Source organism: Anastrepha obliqua, chromosome 1 (assembly GCF_027943255.1).
Source record: "Anastrepha obliqua isolate idAnaObli1 chromosome 1, idAnaObli1_1.0, whole genome shotgun sequence".
In the NCBI taxonomy this organism is placed as follows: domain Eukaryota; kingdom Metazoa; phylum Arthropoda; class Insecta; order Diptera; family Tephritidae; genus Anastrepha; species Anastrepha obliqua.
This window is the reverse complement of record NC_072892.1, coordinates 17459017-17474049: the sequence shown is the minus strand read 5'-3', so window position 1 is coordinate 17474049 and position 15033 is coordinate 17459017. Positions and strand designations below refer to the sequence as shown.

The 15033-nt window shown below is 38.9% G+C and overlaps 1 protein-coding gene across 8 annotated transcripts in view; it reads left to right on the top strand.

Annotated features, from left to right (window-relative positions):
* Positions 1-14500, top strand: part of LOC129253055 (uncharacterized protein DDB_G0283357) — a 151524-nt gene extending 137024 nt beyond the window's left edge. For 7 of the 8 annotated variants that reach the window (XM_054891293.1, XM_054891290.1, XM_054891291.1 and 4 more), the window contains 7 exons: positions 640-3178; positions 3268-3720; positions 3789-4886; positions 4960-5132; positions 5196-5380; positions 6865-6977; positions 10525-14500. In XM_054891293.1, the coding sequence (XP_054747268.1) occupies positions 640-3178; positions 3268-3720; positions 3789-4886; positions 4960-5132; positions 5196-5380; positions 6865-6977; positions 10525-10800 (4837 nt within the window). In that variant the 3' untranslated portion in view covers positions 10801-14500. The remainder of the gene's footprint in view (positions 1-639; positions 3179-3267; positions 3721-3788; positions 4887-4959; positions 5133-5195; positions 5381-6864; positions 6978-10524) is intronic. The other variant, XM_054891294.1, reaches the window with a different exon arrangement.
* The last annotated feature ends 533 nt before the right edge of the window (positions 14501-15033 follow it).

Genomic DNA, 15033 nt, shown 5'->3' with positions numbered 1-15033 from the left:
TATTTCAGAACTAAACTAGTGTTGAAGTCGAAATTAGATATGAAACCGGTAACGATAGTTTAACCGTAGTGTGCATCAATGCGAATAAATTGTTGTCTCAATTTGCCTACTTTTACTACATATTATAACATTATTTAATCGTTTCTTTGTGTGTAAATATTAATCAATTACAACTTTCTATACATAAATATTGCATTTTGGCATTTAAAATATTATTTTTCTTTTTTCGTTTTTCTTTCTTCTTCATATGATTAAAAAAAATCAAATTGAATACATATTTATATATGTGGCTGCAACATATATACATATAACTGTACATGTAAATGCATTAAATAACTATTATGGGTTCTGTTTTTAATACTAAAACCACTACCATCACTATTACTACTACTACTACTACCACCACTACAATACTACTACTACTGCTACTACTACTACTATGTACCAATACTATTACTACTACTGCATATTTGATTCAACAATTATAAAAATCAAATTCTTACTGAATACATGAAAAAAAATCAAAAAACGTATGTTGACCTAAACGCTAACAAACAACCCATCAAAACAATCGACAAATCAACAACAATTCTGCCAACCAATCAACCAATAAAACAATGATAACCTTAATTAATCCAGCGATGTACAAACAAGTAATAATAACAGTGGAAGTTGTCCTAATAATAGCAAAGGAAATCACTATAGTCACAACCACAATTACCACCATAACCACCACAGTCACAATCTACTCCATCACAGTAATGGCAATGGTCATACCTTTCACCAAAATCATAATCATAACCAGCTTAACTATAAAGATACCAACTATAATAATAATAGTAATAGTAATCATCATCACCATCAAAATAGCCAAAGCCAAAGCCAAAGTCAAACCCAAGCCCACCACTATTATCGCCAAGTATACCACAATAGCCACAATCACTGTCAGCATCCGTCACAAGAGCATACGCACCAACAATATATCCACAAAAGTATTTCCTCTAGCTCTGGGTCAGCATCGGCCTCTAGTTCCACAACCGCTTCAACCTCTGGCAATGCACCTGCCCCTTCTCCACAACCAGCGGCGAGCACCAATTCCAGTATTGCCAATGTGACAACACTATTGCCAGCAGTATCCTTATCGCCCAGCAGCAATTTCCTTCACTTCCCCAACCACAGTCCCAACCCACCGCCCAATTTACGATTGTGTGAGCTTACGAATAATATTAGCATTTCACCACTGTCATCTTCAACACTGAATGTCGCTACACTAAACAATTGCAATTTCAATGATCAAGAAAAGATTCCGAACTTGAAATTACCTGCCCTATTGTCACCACTCCAGATTTCCCTTACATCCAATGCCTCATCGCTTGTTTCACCCACCTCACTAGCAAACTCTCATTCCGCAAATAACTTTCAGCAATCGCAAACTAGTCCACAAACAAATCAAACACCCAAATCAAACTTAAGTCCATATCCAAGTTCCAATTATACGCAAAGTCGCAACCAAATTAATCATAACCACCATTACCACGGTAGTCGACAATCCCACCTCAATCATAACCGCAACCACAACCATAACCACAGACAAAATCTGAATCAAAATCATACAAGCCATAATCATGTCAGCCATAACAATAATTTGAATAATAATAATAATAATAATAGTAGTAATCAGCATCAACAAAATCAAAATCATTATCACAATTCGAACAAAAACCCAACACATCAATATCACATCCACAACCAAAATAAACCGACTAATAACCAATCCCACCTCCCGCTAAGAAATACAAATCTAATTTCCACAAACACTACAAAGTCTACAACTACAACTACAACTGAAAATAGTAACTGTACTGATGATGTGAATGTAACTTCTTGTACTGACATAATTCCTCAACGTGAACCATCACCGCCACCATTATCGCCACAATTGATGAACAACCAACAACGACGATGGCGACAACAACAACAACAACAACAAAATTTGTTATTAACAATGGCCACAACCACTGGGGTATCTGCATCATCCACTACACACACGTCCTCGAATCAACAATTACAACGTCATAAACAACAAAAAAATCAACGCACATCGGGTGCGCCCTCAACGTCTTCCCGTTGTTCATCGGCAACAACAACAACAACACCACCAACGGCAACAACGTCCAATCATTTGATCTTTAATGGAACGCATAAAAATTCGAATAATAAAAACACGAAAACATCGCTAATGAATATACCTGCCACAATGATGACAACAACAACAACAACAACACCACCAAACGCACCTTCCACATCACCAATATTTATCTCACCATGGACGACGATGACGCCTGTGCCTATATCCACATCTCCCTCGATAATATCGACACCAACAATAACAACACTGTCCACAATAAAAAAAACGCGCAATCCTAATCTGCCCATTTCCAATTTCACGTGTGCGTCTTCTAATTATAATCCTTCCACTTCTACTTCTACTCTTGTTGCATTTTCTTCTCCTTTTTCTTCTTCTTCTGGGATATCTTCGATCTCATTGGGAACTGAATCGCATGCGACATCTTCAACCCATGTTGTTGGTGTTGCTGCTTCCACTGCGTCAATGGCTGAATCCGTCAATACATTGAATTTTCATAACGACAACAACAAACACAATGATAATAATATTCATATGAAATACCCGACTGATGGCACTTTGATTTGTGATAATACCAATAATCTGACAAATAACAATATCAACAGCAACCACAATAACAACAACAACCATCACCAACAATTCAATTCGATGGGTTTCGGGCAACAACAACACCTGCGGCATTTACGTTTTAGCAATAATGGACGTGGCCTATTGAATGGTGGTATGGATAATGGCGGTAGCCATGGTGAATATAATAACAGCAACAATTACCGACGGGGTGGTGGAAATCAAAATAGCAATATGAATGGTAATGGTAACTCCATGCTGATGCATCGCCACAATGGTGACTACTACCCCAATAGTCACCACAACCATCAGCACTATCAGTATAGTGACCAGAATCGCCGACACAGTGTCAGCAACAACAATGGCAACAACAGCAATGCAACTAGCTCAGGGTTATTCGATAGAAATAATAGTAACAGCAATAGCAATGTAAATGGGAATACCAGCAATAGTACCAACAGTGTGGTGAGTATTGCGGGTAGCGGAGTTTGCCTATTTAGCATAAAGTGTCTCCGACTCTTTGGGAATTTCAATGTTATCTTATATTTTCCTAGCATTTCGATGGTCATGGCAATGGCAACCATTCCCGAATCGGTGACTTCCACAATGACAATCGCTCAGAACGTGGGGGAGGAGCAGAGGCCAATGGTATTGGCGCCAGTAGCAGCAATGGTTACAGCACAGCACGTAATGGTAATAATTACGGACGTAATGGACATCAAAATGGCGGTAGTGGCTCCTATCATTACCACCATCATAACCATTACAACAACAATGGTCCATCAACATCATCTGCTGCATTAGCAGGTGCTAGCGGTAGTGTTGCCAGCTTGTTGGACGCACCTACTGGCTCTTCTGGCATTCTGGGCTCCACTACTTCGTTGAACAGTGGGCCTATTGGGCTTAAGTCGGACAGCCCATCGCGTAAGCGGCGTCGCATATCCGGACGCATGCCCAGCCAGTCGCCGCCGGCAATTTGGGAACAGCGTCGTTCACCTCGTACTCAAGTAGGGCAGCCTTCAACTGAGAAGAATGATTTGTCGCTATATAGTTATATTAATCGTTCTCCTTTCAGATGCAGCAAGGAAGTCCCCCAATTCGACGACCCCGTCTCCGGGACGCAGGACCTTCTCAGCAAATTCATGGCCACCTCAATAGCGGCAACGTCAATAATAACAACAACAATAGCACTATTAACGGTAGCAGCAATCATTTGCAAAGCTACCACCAGCCACAGCATTCAATACCGCACACCCCATATTACATTCGTCAGCATATGCCACCACCGGTACTGCAGCAGCAACAACAACAGCAGCAGCAACAACATCAGACGCAACCTTTGTCACAGCCTCAACCGCAACTCCAGCAACGTTCACCTTGGGAACATTCGCTTACTGCAGCTGCAGTAATAACCAGCCCCAACGCTGCTCCAGCGACTGTGAATGCTTTTATTCAACAAACGTCACCCCCGCCACAATCGCCCGGCCACCATCATCAGCCATCTCTTGTGGGTGCGCCACCTCCACCGCCACCGCTGATGCTGGACATCAATCAAGTTCCTGTCAGCCTACCCTTACGTCATGCCGAACCCATTTGGGCGTCCATATGCACCTACCCCGCACCACCACCGCAAGCGCGAATGGCACCTTGCCATTTGCATGGCATCTATTCGCAACCATTCGCAGCTCCAGCGTGTAATACACATCCCAGCACTCAATTCCCTCCTGCTACGGCTGGTTTTGCTGCTGCCGCTGGTGCTCCCATACAGATGTCCCAACCGCCACAGGTGCAAGTGAATGCTGCTGCAGCTGCGCAGCAACAGCAAACGCAACAGGCCGCCGCTCTAATGGCAGCCGCCTCTGTAGCCGCAGCCAACTACCAACATGCTGCTCATTTGACTCAACAACAGCGCACAGAAGCTACTGCAGCTGCAGCTGCTGTAGCGGGACTTTCTCTAGAACAAGCTGGCGCTCACCATCTGGACGCACATCAAGGCCATACTGCTGCTGTAGCCACACCACCGACACATCACAATCAACTTCAAGCAACACCAATACACATCACCTCAATGTCGGCAGTGGCCGCTGCAGCAGCGCATCATTTACGCACAACAGCGAGTGCAGCTGTATCACAAATGTCTGCGGCGCCACAACCGATCCTTGTCTCAACAGAGGTAAACAACAGCACAAACAGCCGCGATCAAAAGCTAAGTTTTAATCTTTTATGTTTTGTTTTGCCGCTCACAGAGACGCGTATTCCCACCACATCGTCGTATTACTCGTTTCTGGCCTGCACACCATCCACACGCACCACACCGCCCTATGCTTCCACCACAGGCTTTGGGTCCGCACCAGGCCACACCTGTTCAAATTCAAACGACTACCGGAATCATAAACCCGGGCTTTTTACTTAATTTCTTGTAAATATATTTGTGGATTTTCAAGTAAGAAAAGAGAACTAACGGTTTTATCTTTCCACGCAGAGCCATGTTCCCGCTCTCACCTTATAACCAGCATGAGTTGAGCTCACCGGACTCAAACGAGACAGAAAATTATGAAGCGCTGCTAAGTTTGGCTGAGCGTCTGGGCGAGGCGAAGCCACGAGGCTTGGCGCGAAACGAAATCGATCAGTTGCCAAACTATAAATATAATCCGGACACTCATAACGGTGAGTTCCACGATTTTTACGGACTTGTAACTGTGTACTTAGGAAATAGTTGTCGACTTTTTCATCATAAAAACTTACACTCTGTTTCTAAAAACATTATTTTTTGATTGCATCTTTGGAGTCTTAAAAGCAAAACGTCGCATTGATTCGTGCTTTTCATGGGTGGTTTCTCAGACGTTTTTAGAAGTATTCGAATTATATGGGGTATTACTAAATTTATTTTTAAATTGTGAAGAAATTGTTACGGGAAGCTTACACCAAGTTTGATTGAACTGCATCTAATGTTCTTCAAACCATTCGGTCAGGTTTTGTAATACACTGTAAATTCCCTGCCAATTGCACTGAAATTCACTCGGAAGTAAATTAAAGAAACTGCACGATTAATTTTGTTTAGCTCGCCCATTCCCAACTGCCTAGTTTTTTCTAGCATTGAGCATTGCTTCTTATTACGTCACTGCATCAATTCCTCTCAATAATTTGCACATTTTGAAATACAGTCTGTGTCAAAAGAATGGAACCGGGTTTTTTCTTGTAACTTCAAGATATATTTCGTTCTGCTTCTTGCTGCACAATAGTCCCAATAGTCCCACTCAAGGGCTACGACGCCAGTGCTAACTCAGGTTAGTGTCGTTCGAAACTTTCCCGTAAACGCAACCAAACAAGAGTGAGTGAGAAGTAGCGAGCGCGGCTTGAAGCGAGTGGCGACAAAAAGGGAGAATAAAGTGATCGTCCAACTTTTTAAGCGGGGCCCTTCTTTGTGACTAAAAGGGAATAGATGTGAGTATCAACACAATCGAACGACCACTGACTACCGTCCCACGTCTTGCAAGAGGATAATAACTCAAATCACCAAAGTCGACCGGGAAACAAGAAATTGGCGTCACAGTAATGGACTGGCCTTTCCAGTTCCCAGAAGCCAGCCCCATTCAAAACGTGTGGGAAATTATGAAAACGTATCTTGCCGGAAAGCCAGTCCACAATTTAAAGCAACTCGTGCGTTAAATTCGCAAAATCGAGTCCTGTTTGTCGACGAGCTATGCAGAATAGCTGGTTTAAAGCGTGAAGAAGATGCCAGGCAACACTCGACAACGATGGCTCGAGATTACACGGCTTATTGAGTAATTGCGACTCGTAGTTTTGTACATATTTTTATGTAAAAAGATTTTAAATATAAATATTGTATATATTTTATACTTCAAGAATAATCGAGGTTCCTTTTTTCTGACACAGACTGTACGTATGCGCTTGCCTAAACCAATTGGTTCCTCAACACACGAAGAATTAAATTCATATTTTCCTTTCCATAAAAGTAAATTTAAAAAGTATTTTTTTTTTGTTTTGTGAAATTAGTACTGTAATGTTAAATGATGTAGTTATGTAAGGTACATACGTAAGTATTTATATAAGTGTTGAGAAAAAAAAATGTACATATTGCTTAAGTGATTTCTTTACCATCTTTATTGAACTATTTTTTCTGCTTATAGGTGATCAAACGTCTTGCGTGGTTTGCATGTGCGACTTTGAAGTGCGGCAAGTGCTGCGTGTTCTGCCTTGTTCACATGAATTCCATGTTAAATGTGTTGACAAATGGCTCAGGGTAAGTAAAATTTATTGGTGTAAATTGAAGAGAAAAATAGAGAGGAAAATGGATACCGAGATCCCAGCCCTTTTTTGTGTTAATTTCGGAAATGAATAAAATCTCGATATTGCCGAGAACATTGTTTTTTTTTCATCAGATGTAATTAGTCAAATTTTCATTACAAAAATGCGACTTTCTGAGGAAAGAAAAGCTTTAGAGGTGTTACAACCTCTTTTATGTTGTTGTTGTTTCATGTTTTTTATTTCATATTAATTTCAAATAATTACAATGCATAATAACAACCAACAGAACAATGCATAATAACTATAACAAAAGTTGTCAGTCGTGGGTATAATAAATACATTTTTTGGTTCAAAATTAGCTTTATCCATCAACGTAATTTCAATCAAGAACAACGCAATCATTCCAGCGCTTCTCTAATATTTTAATACCACTTTTGTGGAACGTTTAACGTTTTATCTTTTGCCTCTAAAATATGCCTCACTTTCAGCGATAACTTCTTCATTCGAGCAAAATTTCTTACCGGCGAGCATTTTTTAGGTCTCCGAACAGCCAGTAGTCGCTGTGAGCCAAATCTGGCGAATGCGGTGAATGTGGAAGCAATTCGAAGTTCAATTCATGTGGTTTTGCCATTGTTTTGATTGACTTGTGATTTGTATGTTTTTGGTCAACAGTGCGCAAACGCGACACACACTTTGAACAGAGCTTTCTCATAGTCAAATGCTCATGCAATGTCAGCTAACCCACGCAACTTAACTTTTCGATCGTTCAAAACGATTTTGTGGATTTTTTTTATATTTTCTGGTGTTCATTCTGGACGTCTCATTTGGACGTTTACTGCATTGTGCTGCATCGGTGTCTCTACGTCCACGTTTGAAGTCAGCAAACAAGCGTTTTATTGTTGTTTCTGATAAAGCGGAGTCCCCATAACACTTTTCAAACAATTGCTTCGCTTAAGCGGTATTTTTCCCCATCAAGAAGCAGTGTAAAATTAAAACTCGAAATTCTTTCAGATCCATTGTTTTGAAAATAGCAAAAGTGGCGTCACTCTTAGCAAAATAACTCACGAACTAATAAATATAATCTCTTTAAATTTTAGCAGCTGACTTTTTAAGGTTAGTTCTAACTGAAAAGGAGGTGAATGCCATAAAAGTAGTGCCATGTATGTGTTAGGCCCGGGACTTTTCAGCCCATATTAAACAGCTAAACCTAAAATGAAAATAACAATGAATCAGTACACAACCAATTACAAGCAGAAAATTGGTATCCCTCGTTCTGATCTTATGAAATTGTTCAACGTTTGGCTCTGTAAATTCCGAGTTCAAATCTTTATGAGTACTTCACTTTCTAAATTTCGCATACTTCAACAGTAATTGTGAGTAAATCCAATATCATACTCAACAGTGCTTGATTGCTTTTTTTAAGAGGTTATATACAGTTGGCGGCCGCCGTAGCCGAATGGGTTGGTGCGTGACTACCATTCGGAATTCATAGAGAGAACGTCGGTTCGAATCTCGGTGAAAACACCAAAATTAAGAAAAACATTTTTCTAATAGCGGTCGGCCCTTGGCAAGCAATGGCAAACCTCCGAGTGTATTTCTGCCATGAAAAAGCTCCTCATAAAAATATCTTCCGTTCGGAGTCGGCTTGAAACTGTAGGTCCCTCCATTTGTGGAACAACATCAAGACGCACACCACAAACAGGAGGAGGAGCTCGGCCAAACACCCAAAAAGGGTGTACGCGCCAATTATAAATATAGTATATATACATATATATACAGTTAGAAGGCCGCAAAAAAACGAGTTTTCCAGAATATTTTCTGAGAAAACTTTTAAATTATTGGTCTAAAAATGTGTACACATATTATCTTATCATATTATCTTTTAACTGTATTTAAAGACTTAGTATTAGTAAAAATATTTATTTGGAAAGGACCTACAGCTGATCTCCTGGAGCTCCTCTCAAAGAAGACGTTTTGCGGTGACCACTCTATCTCTGAACTGGATCCTCTGAAATTAAAAAACCAAACAGATTTCATTAAAGTAATGTTAAATCTAGTAATTAATCGAAGATATAGCAAAATCAATTTTTTTTACAAAATTGCGGTTTCTCAAAAAAAAATCGATTTTTGACCAAAATTTCGGTCTTAAATTGCTTATAAAAAAATATTTTTCGGTGAGAAAAAATCTTCGAATAATTATTAAAAAATATATTTAAGAAGCTCGTGTTAAAATTTGAGACTAATCGGTTTAGCCGTTTTCGAGTAATGTTGGTCACCGACTTTAAAAGCACCAAACAGCTTTTGAAAAAAACGCGTTTAAAGTTTGAAAAGCGCTGCCGCTCCGGCCTTGTACTTTCAAGCACTCTGAAACGCCTTTTAGAATTTGCGTGTAACTTCGAAAATATTTACCGAAGCGATATTAACCCTTAACGGCCGAGAGCTTTTTTTGTAAAATTCGCTCATAAGACGACGGAAAATTCGGTGAAATTCTAAGACGTTTATAAGGATGAAAACTTAAACTAAACATTTAAACTGATTTATTTAGATATGAATTTAATATATTTAAAGGGTTTCCCAATAAGAGGTGTTATTTTGATGTGCAAAGAAAAATGGTACTTTTTAATATAAATGATCGGATGTTTATTTCATTATAAAGAGGAAGGCATGCCGTTAATAGTGGAAAATAACATCAGGCGAATGACCAGCAACTCCACGCTTACAAGACAATATCCTCTGCATAAAATTGTCCATAACCGAATTGCAAAGTGGCTGTCCTATATCCTCGATAGCCTCACGAATTCCATCTTTGAGGTCTTCAATCGACCCTGGACTGTAGGCGTAGACCTTCTCTTTCACGTGGCCCCAAAGAAAAAAGTCACAAGGTGTTAAATCACAACATCTCGGTGGCCAATTTTGATCACCTCTTCGAGAGATAACACGGTCCGGAAACTTTTCCCGTAAATATCGTTGCTTGTGTGGCACGTAGCGCCGTCTTATTGAATATAAACGTTGTCCAGATATATACCATCCAATTCCGGCCATAAAAAATTGTTAATCATCTCTCGATAGCGCAATCCATTCACCTGTAACACCTGGTATTGGAAAACCCTTTATTTGAGTTATAATTTTATATGATCAACAAACCAACGATGCAGAAATTTGCTAAAGAAAACTACAGCGATGATAAATAAATGAAATGAAACTGAACTCTTTTCATATCCCCGTATTGGAGCCTTTCGTTTTCTGTCGCATAAGTACTATATCCCCGTAGCGGGGCCTTTCGGTCGTTAAGGGTTAAATTAAGAAAAAAAAATTAAAATAAAAAAATCGATTTTTTGAAAATTCTAACTGTATATAACACCTTAAGCTCAAGTGTGAAAAAGTCTGTAAGATACCTGCGCATGCGTCCACGATTTTTTAATAACATTCAGTGAATTTTTCCAAAACACTTGTATCATTCGCTATAATACCTTCTAAAGTACATACTATATTATATCTATACACATTTCACATTCAAAAAACTAACAACTTTTGTATTTCAGTCCAATCGAACTTGTCCCATCTGCCGTGGTAATGCATCCGATTACTTTGAGAACCCCGAACATCAGCAACAGCAACAGTCTCAAACCCAACAAACACAACCACAGGTGCAGCCACAGTCTCAGTCGCAGTCGCAGCCTCAGCCTTCGTCACAGCAACCAACACAAACGCAGCAAGCGACTACAACTCAACCTCCAATTTCCTTGACAGCACAGTCCACGGTGCAGAATCAGCAACAGCAACCGCAAGCACAAACACAAGTAACACAGGCGCATTAAATGCAAACACATACATACAATGCGGTAAAAGTAATTGAGAAAAATTGTACTTCAGGAAAAGAAGAGAATAGAGTATACAAAGTCAATACCAAATAAAAGTAATTTAACAAAAAGAATATGCAGATATTGAACAACTAAAAACTACTCGTAAAAACACTAAAAGTCAAGCACTCTTCTAACGTCCACGTCCAATAAGTGTATTTGTAATTCTTTGTGTTTCCAATGAAATTAGAAATGAGCTAGAAATTAATTACATTCTAAATGCAAAATAGATAAATGTATGTATATTTATATGTGTGTGTGCATGCGTAGAAAAGAAACTGAATGATACATTGTTATGAGCGTTTCTTGGCTATCATGTGGAAATCATATTTTGAAATTAACACCATAACCAGCTACATAGCTACATACTATATTCTGTATGCAATACATATGCAATTGTAGTCGTCAATCTGTAAAGATATTGTTACCAAATTGTTGTTAAGATGAGTAAGTTGAAATAATCACAACCAATACGCAAACTTTAGACTAACGGCAATAGAATAAATAGTTAATCAATATATTCTACATATGTATGTACTTTATGCTCGTATCACGGAATACAACTAGATCTGTATATCACTTGTGTGTATGTATGTCTCAAATGATTTTCTAATTAGCCTTTTTCTCGCATTCCACCTGAGTGGTGTATCTGTGTATCTGTTTGTTAATATAACATTTCTTATACGCAAAAACAAAAACTACAAACTTTATAGGCAACAAAATTAGGCTCCTCCAAGCGAAAAGCAAAATGCATAGAAAGAAGAAAAAGAGGCAAATAAATCAAATCATAATTATGTATGTATGTAATTTGATACATTTACTCAAAATTCTCTTCAGCCACATTAAGCTCTGTACATACAATTTATGCGCAATACGAATATGCACTATGTAGTTGTATTCGGTCTAAAGTAGGCAGTTTGAAATTTTTTTACTTCACTTTTTTTTTTAATCTTAAACACATTTACTCACTTAGTTACTTACCGCTGTCCTGATCTCCTCGTGCAGCATAGGGACTGTATAATATATCTAAATGACACTCTATTAAATGCTGCACGGCAAATGTCATTCCAGTTGTAATTTACGGTGTCGAGTTCCCTATCGATGGTTCTGCGCTAGGCGCTCGCTGGAGCGCCAGGTTGTCTGGAACCCTGGGTATTTTATCTTAGCGCCTGCGTGTGTGACCAATCCAGCCCCACTTAGTCCTACCAATCTCAATCGGTACAGTTTCTTATTGGGTACGGTGCTATAAATATTCGTTTCTTATTTTTTCTGGCCATCTTATACCAAGTATTCTTCGCAAACATTTATTAATGCATGTTTGAATTCTCGATACAATACGGGAGGAGCCTTTCCATGTTTCACATCCATAGAATAGCACTGATTTAAAATTGGACTGAAAGATACGCAACTTCCTACGTTTCCACGACAGTCGGTTCTACGTTACCGAAACGACCCGGATTTATATCCGGCCAAGGACTGTCACTCCAGCAGCATTTCCCGTATGTAGGTAGGGGGAATGTTTATGCTGCTACAACAACAACATACGCAGCTTTGTTTTGCGTGAGATCTGGCCCGACTTTTCCATAAGTTCCTCAGTATGCTAAAAACCAAATTTGCCGTGGTAATCCTTGTATCGACGTCTTCGTCAGCACCGCTTTTGGCTGAAATAGCACTTCCCTAATATACAAACCTCTGTACGCTTTCAGTGCATTCATCGCTGCACCTTACTTTAGTTTTTCTTGCATTTATTACTAGGCCTGCTCCTCTGCTCTGACACAATAATTGATTAAGATTTTGTTTCCAGATCATTTAGTCTGTGTCTGACCCTGCACACATTGCCCAGGTATAAGTACGACGTCCATTGTATTCCGCGCCTTCCGTTCATTGAAGAACCCATTACTTCGTCTAAACAGAGAATAAATAGCATTGGCGCCAAAATGCAGCTCTGCCACACCCCCCCAGTTTGAACTTCGAAGGGTTCTGATACCAAACCATTATGCAGAACGCAACATTTAACGGCATTATATGTACATAGCTTTGATTATGTTGGCAATTTTTTTTGGCAATCCCCTCCATAGAAGAGTTCCCCATACGTAGAGTTCTCCTTTAACGCTGTCGAATGCTATTTTAAAGTCGATAAAGCGCATATAAATTGACGTTCGGAACTCGTCGCATTGCTTTAGTATGATGCGAATGATGTTTATAAGGTCGATGCAAGATTGGCCGGCTCTAAAACCATATTGATTTTCTCGGAGGTTGGTTTCTACGGCGACGCACTTGCGGTCAAGTACAATTTTTGTCAGTATTTTGCTGGGTACAGGCAAAAAAATCATGCCTCGGTAATTTTCATAATTTTAATTTAGAGAGGTCACGCATTTTGGGCACCTTTACTAATACACCCTCATTCCAGCTTCCAAGCTTGGTAAAGCTTCATCACTCCATACTTGTTCTAATACTGGTAGCCAAATATCAGATGTTAGGTTGGGATCGATTTTTTAAGAACTAAGGTTAAATATTATCATTTTGAGTATAGTCTCCCCGAGCATCAGCAAAACGGCACGTAAGTGCTACTTGAAGTGTACCTGTGGTACTCTTGCCATTTCCCCGAACATCAATACATTTGTCCCAACGAGATTCCAATTTAAGAATTCCATCACTGAAATGAAAATCTGGAAGGGCGACTGCAAAATACGCTTCCACAGCTGTTATGACCTCATCATTTGATAAAAAAACGCTTTTCACATATGCATTTTTTTCCGTCTGGAAACAGATGAAGTCGCTAGGGTCCAAATCTTGTGAATACGATGGATGCTCCAACAATTCGAACTTTAATTCATGGATTTTAGCCATTGTCAAAATGCTCTTGTGACACGGTGCATTGTCCTGATGAAAACGAATAGTATAACGGTAATATTTCTTTATTATGAGGACTGTCAATGTATAAACACCAAAAAATTTTGAAATATACAGCTCTCACTCTCACCTTGCTACGAAAAAAAAAAACAAAAATGTTATTTTGAAAAAAAGTTGCCCATTGGCTTAGAATTCCCCTTTTCAAAGGCACAGAGTTATGTACATACATACATATATACATATTATAGCAAAACAGAAATTTCTACTGAAAACCCCAATAACTACTAACAACTACTGAAATACAGAAAATCGCGCCCAGCGTAAACTGTTTGTTGTTTTACCTCTAAACTCTAATCACTAATCAAAAATTATGCTACAGAAAATAAAAACTGCATGAACTTTTTAAGTGACCTAGTGCATTTATTATTAATTTATTGAATAGTATTAAATCCATTGCACAAGAGTTCAAGTGTTAAAAATATATGTGCACGCTTAGTTGTCACCTAAAGAACGCGCAATAAGCCACCGTCCTTTTGAGTATTTGATCGAGCTTCTCCTCCTATTTGTGGCGTGCGTCTTGATGTTGTTCCACCATTCACTATAAACAAAGAAACCGCTCCATACAAACAATATTAGAATATTCATAAAATGACAGAGCTTCACAAAACTGTATATGTAGATGTAAATTTTTTTCTTCAAAAATATCTATACAAAATTCTCTAAAGGGGCGTCCATAAATTACGTGAGATATTTAAGGGGGGAGGGGGTCAAGTCAAATCTCATCTAATCTTACGTTGGAGAGAGGGGGGGTCTCGGCAAATATCACGCAATTTTTTTTCTGATTGAAACAAAAAAAATTATACTATTTTGGTCCATTATCCAGATTGTACATGCTTAAGATTTAATCTTAAGCGTAATCGTAGTATGATTAAGATCATTCACTAATTCGTTCGAAAGAAAATAATTTCATTCATACTTCGACGTTATACATTACTGCTGTCAAACCACCATATTTGTTTTATACCAAATAGCTCAATTTAATCTGAATTTACGGTACAGTGTAGCCCGTCGTTTGTTTTCGCGCCACTATCAGCCGAACGTGCGACTCGATGAACAAGAGCGTACGAGCTGAGTGGCAGCGACACACTGACAGGTTCCAACCTTCTTTGTTTAGAGAGAGCCAAAATTTACTCCAGGTACATTGCAGTTGATTCATATCAAATTTTTATGCGTGCCTATTTTTTTTTTTTTTTAGTTTTTTAACGAGCGCGAATGTCAACAAATTTTTATTAAGAGTTACAAAGGGAAATTGTTTTTAATTTTTTTTAGGTTGTGAAA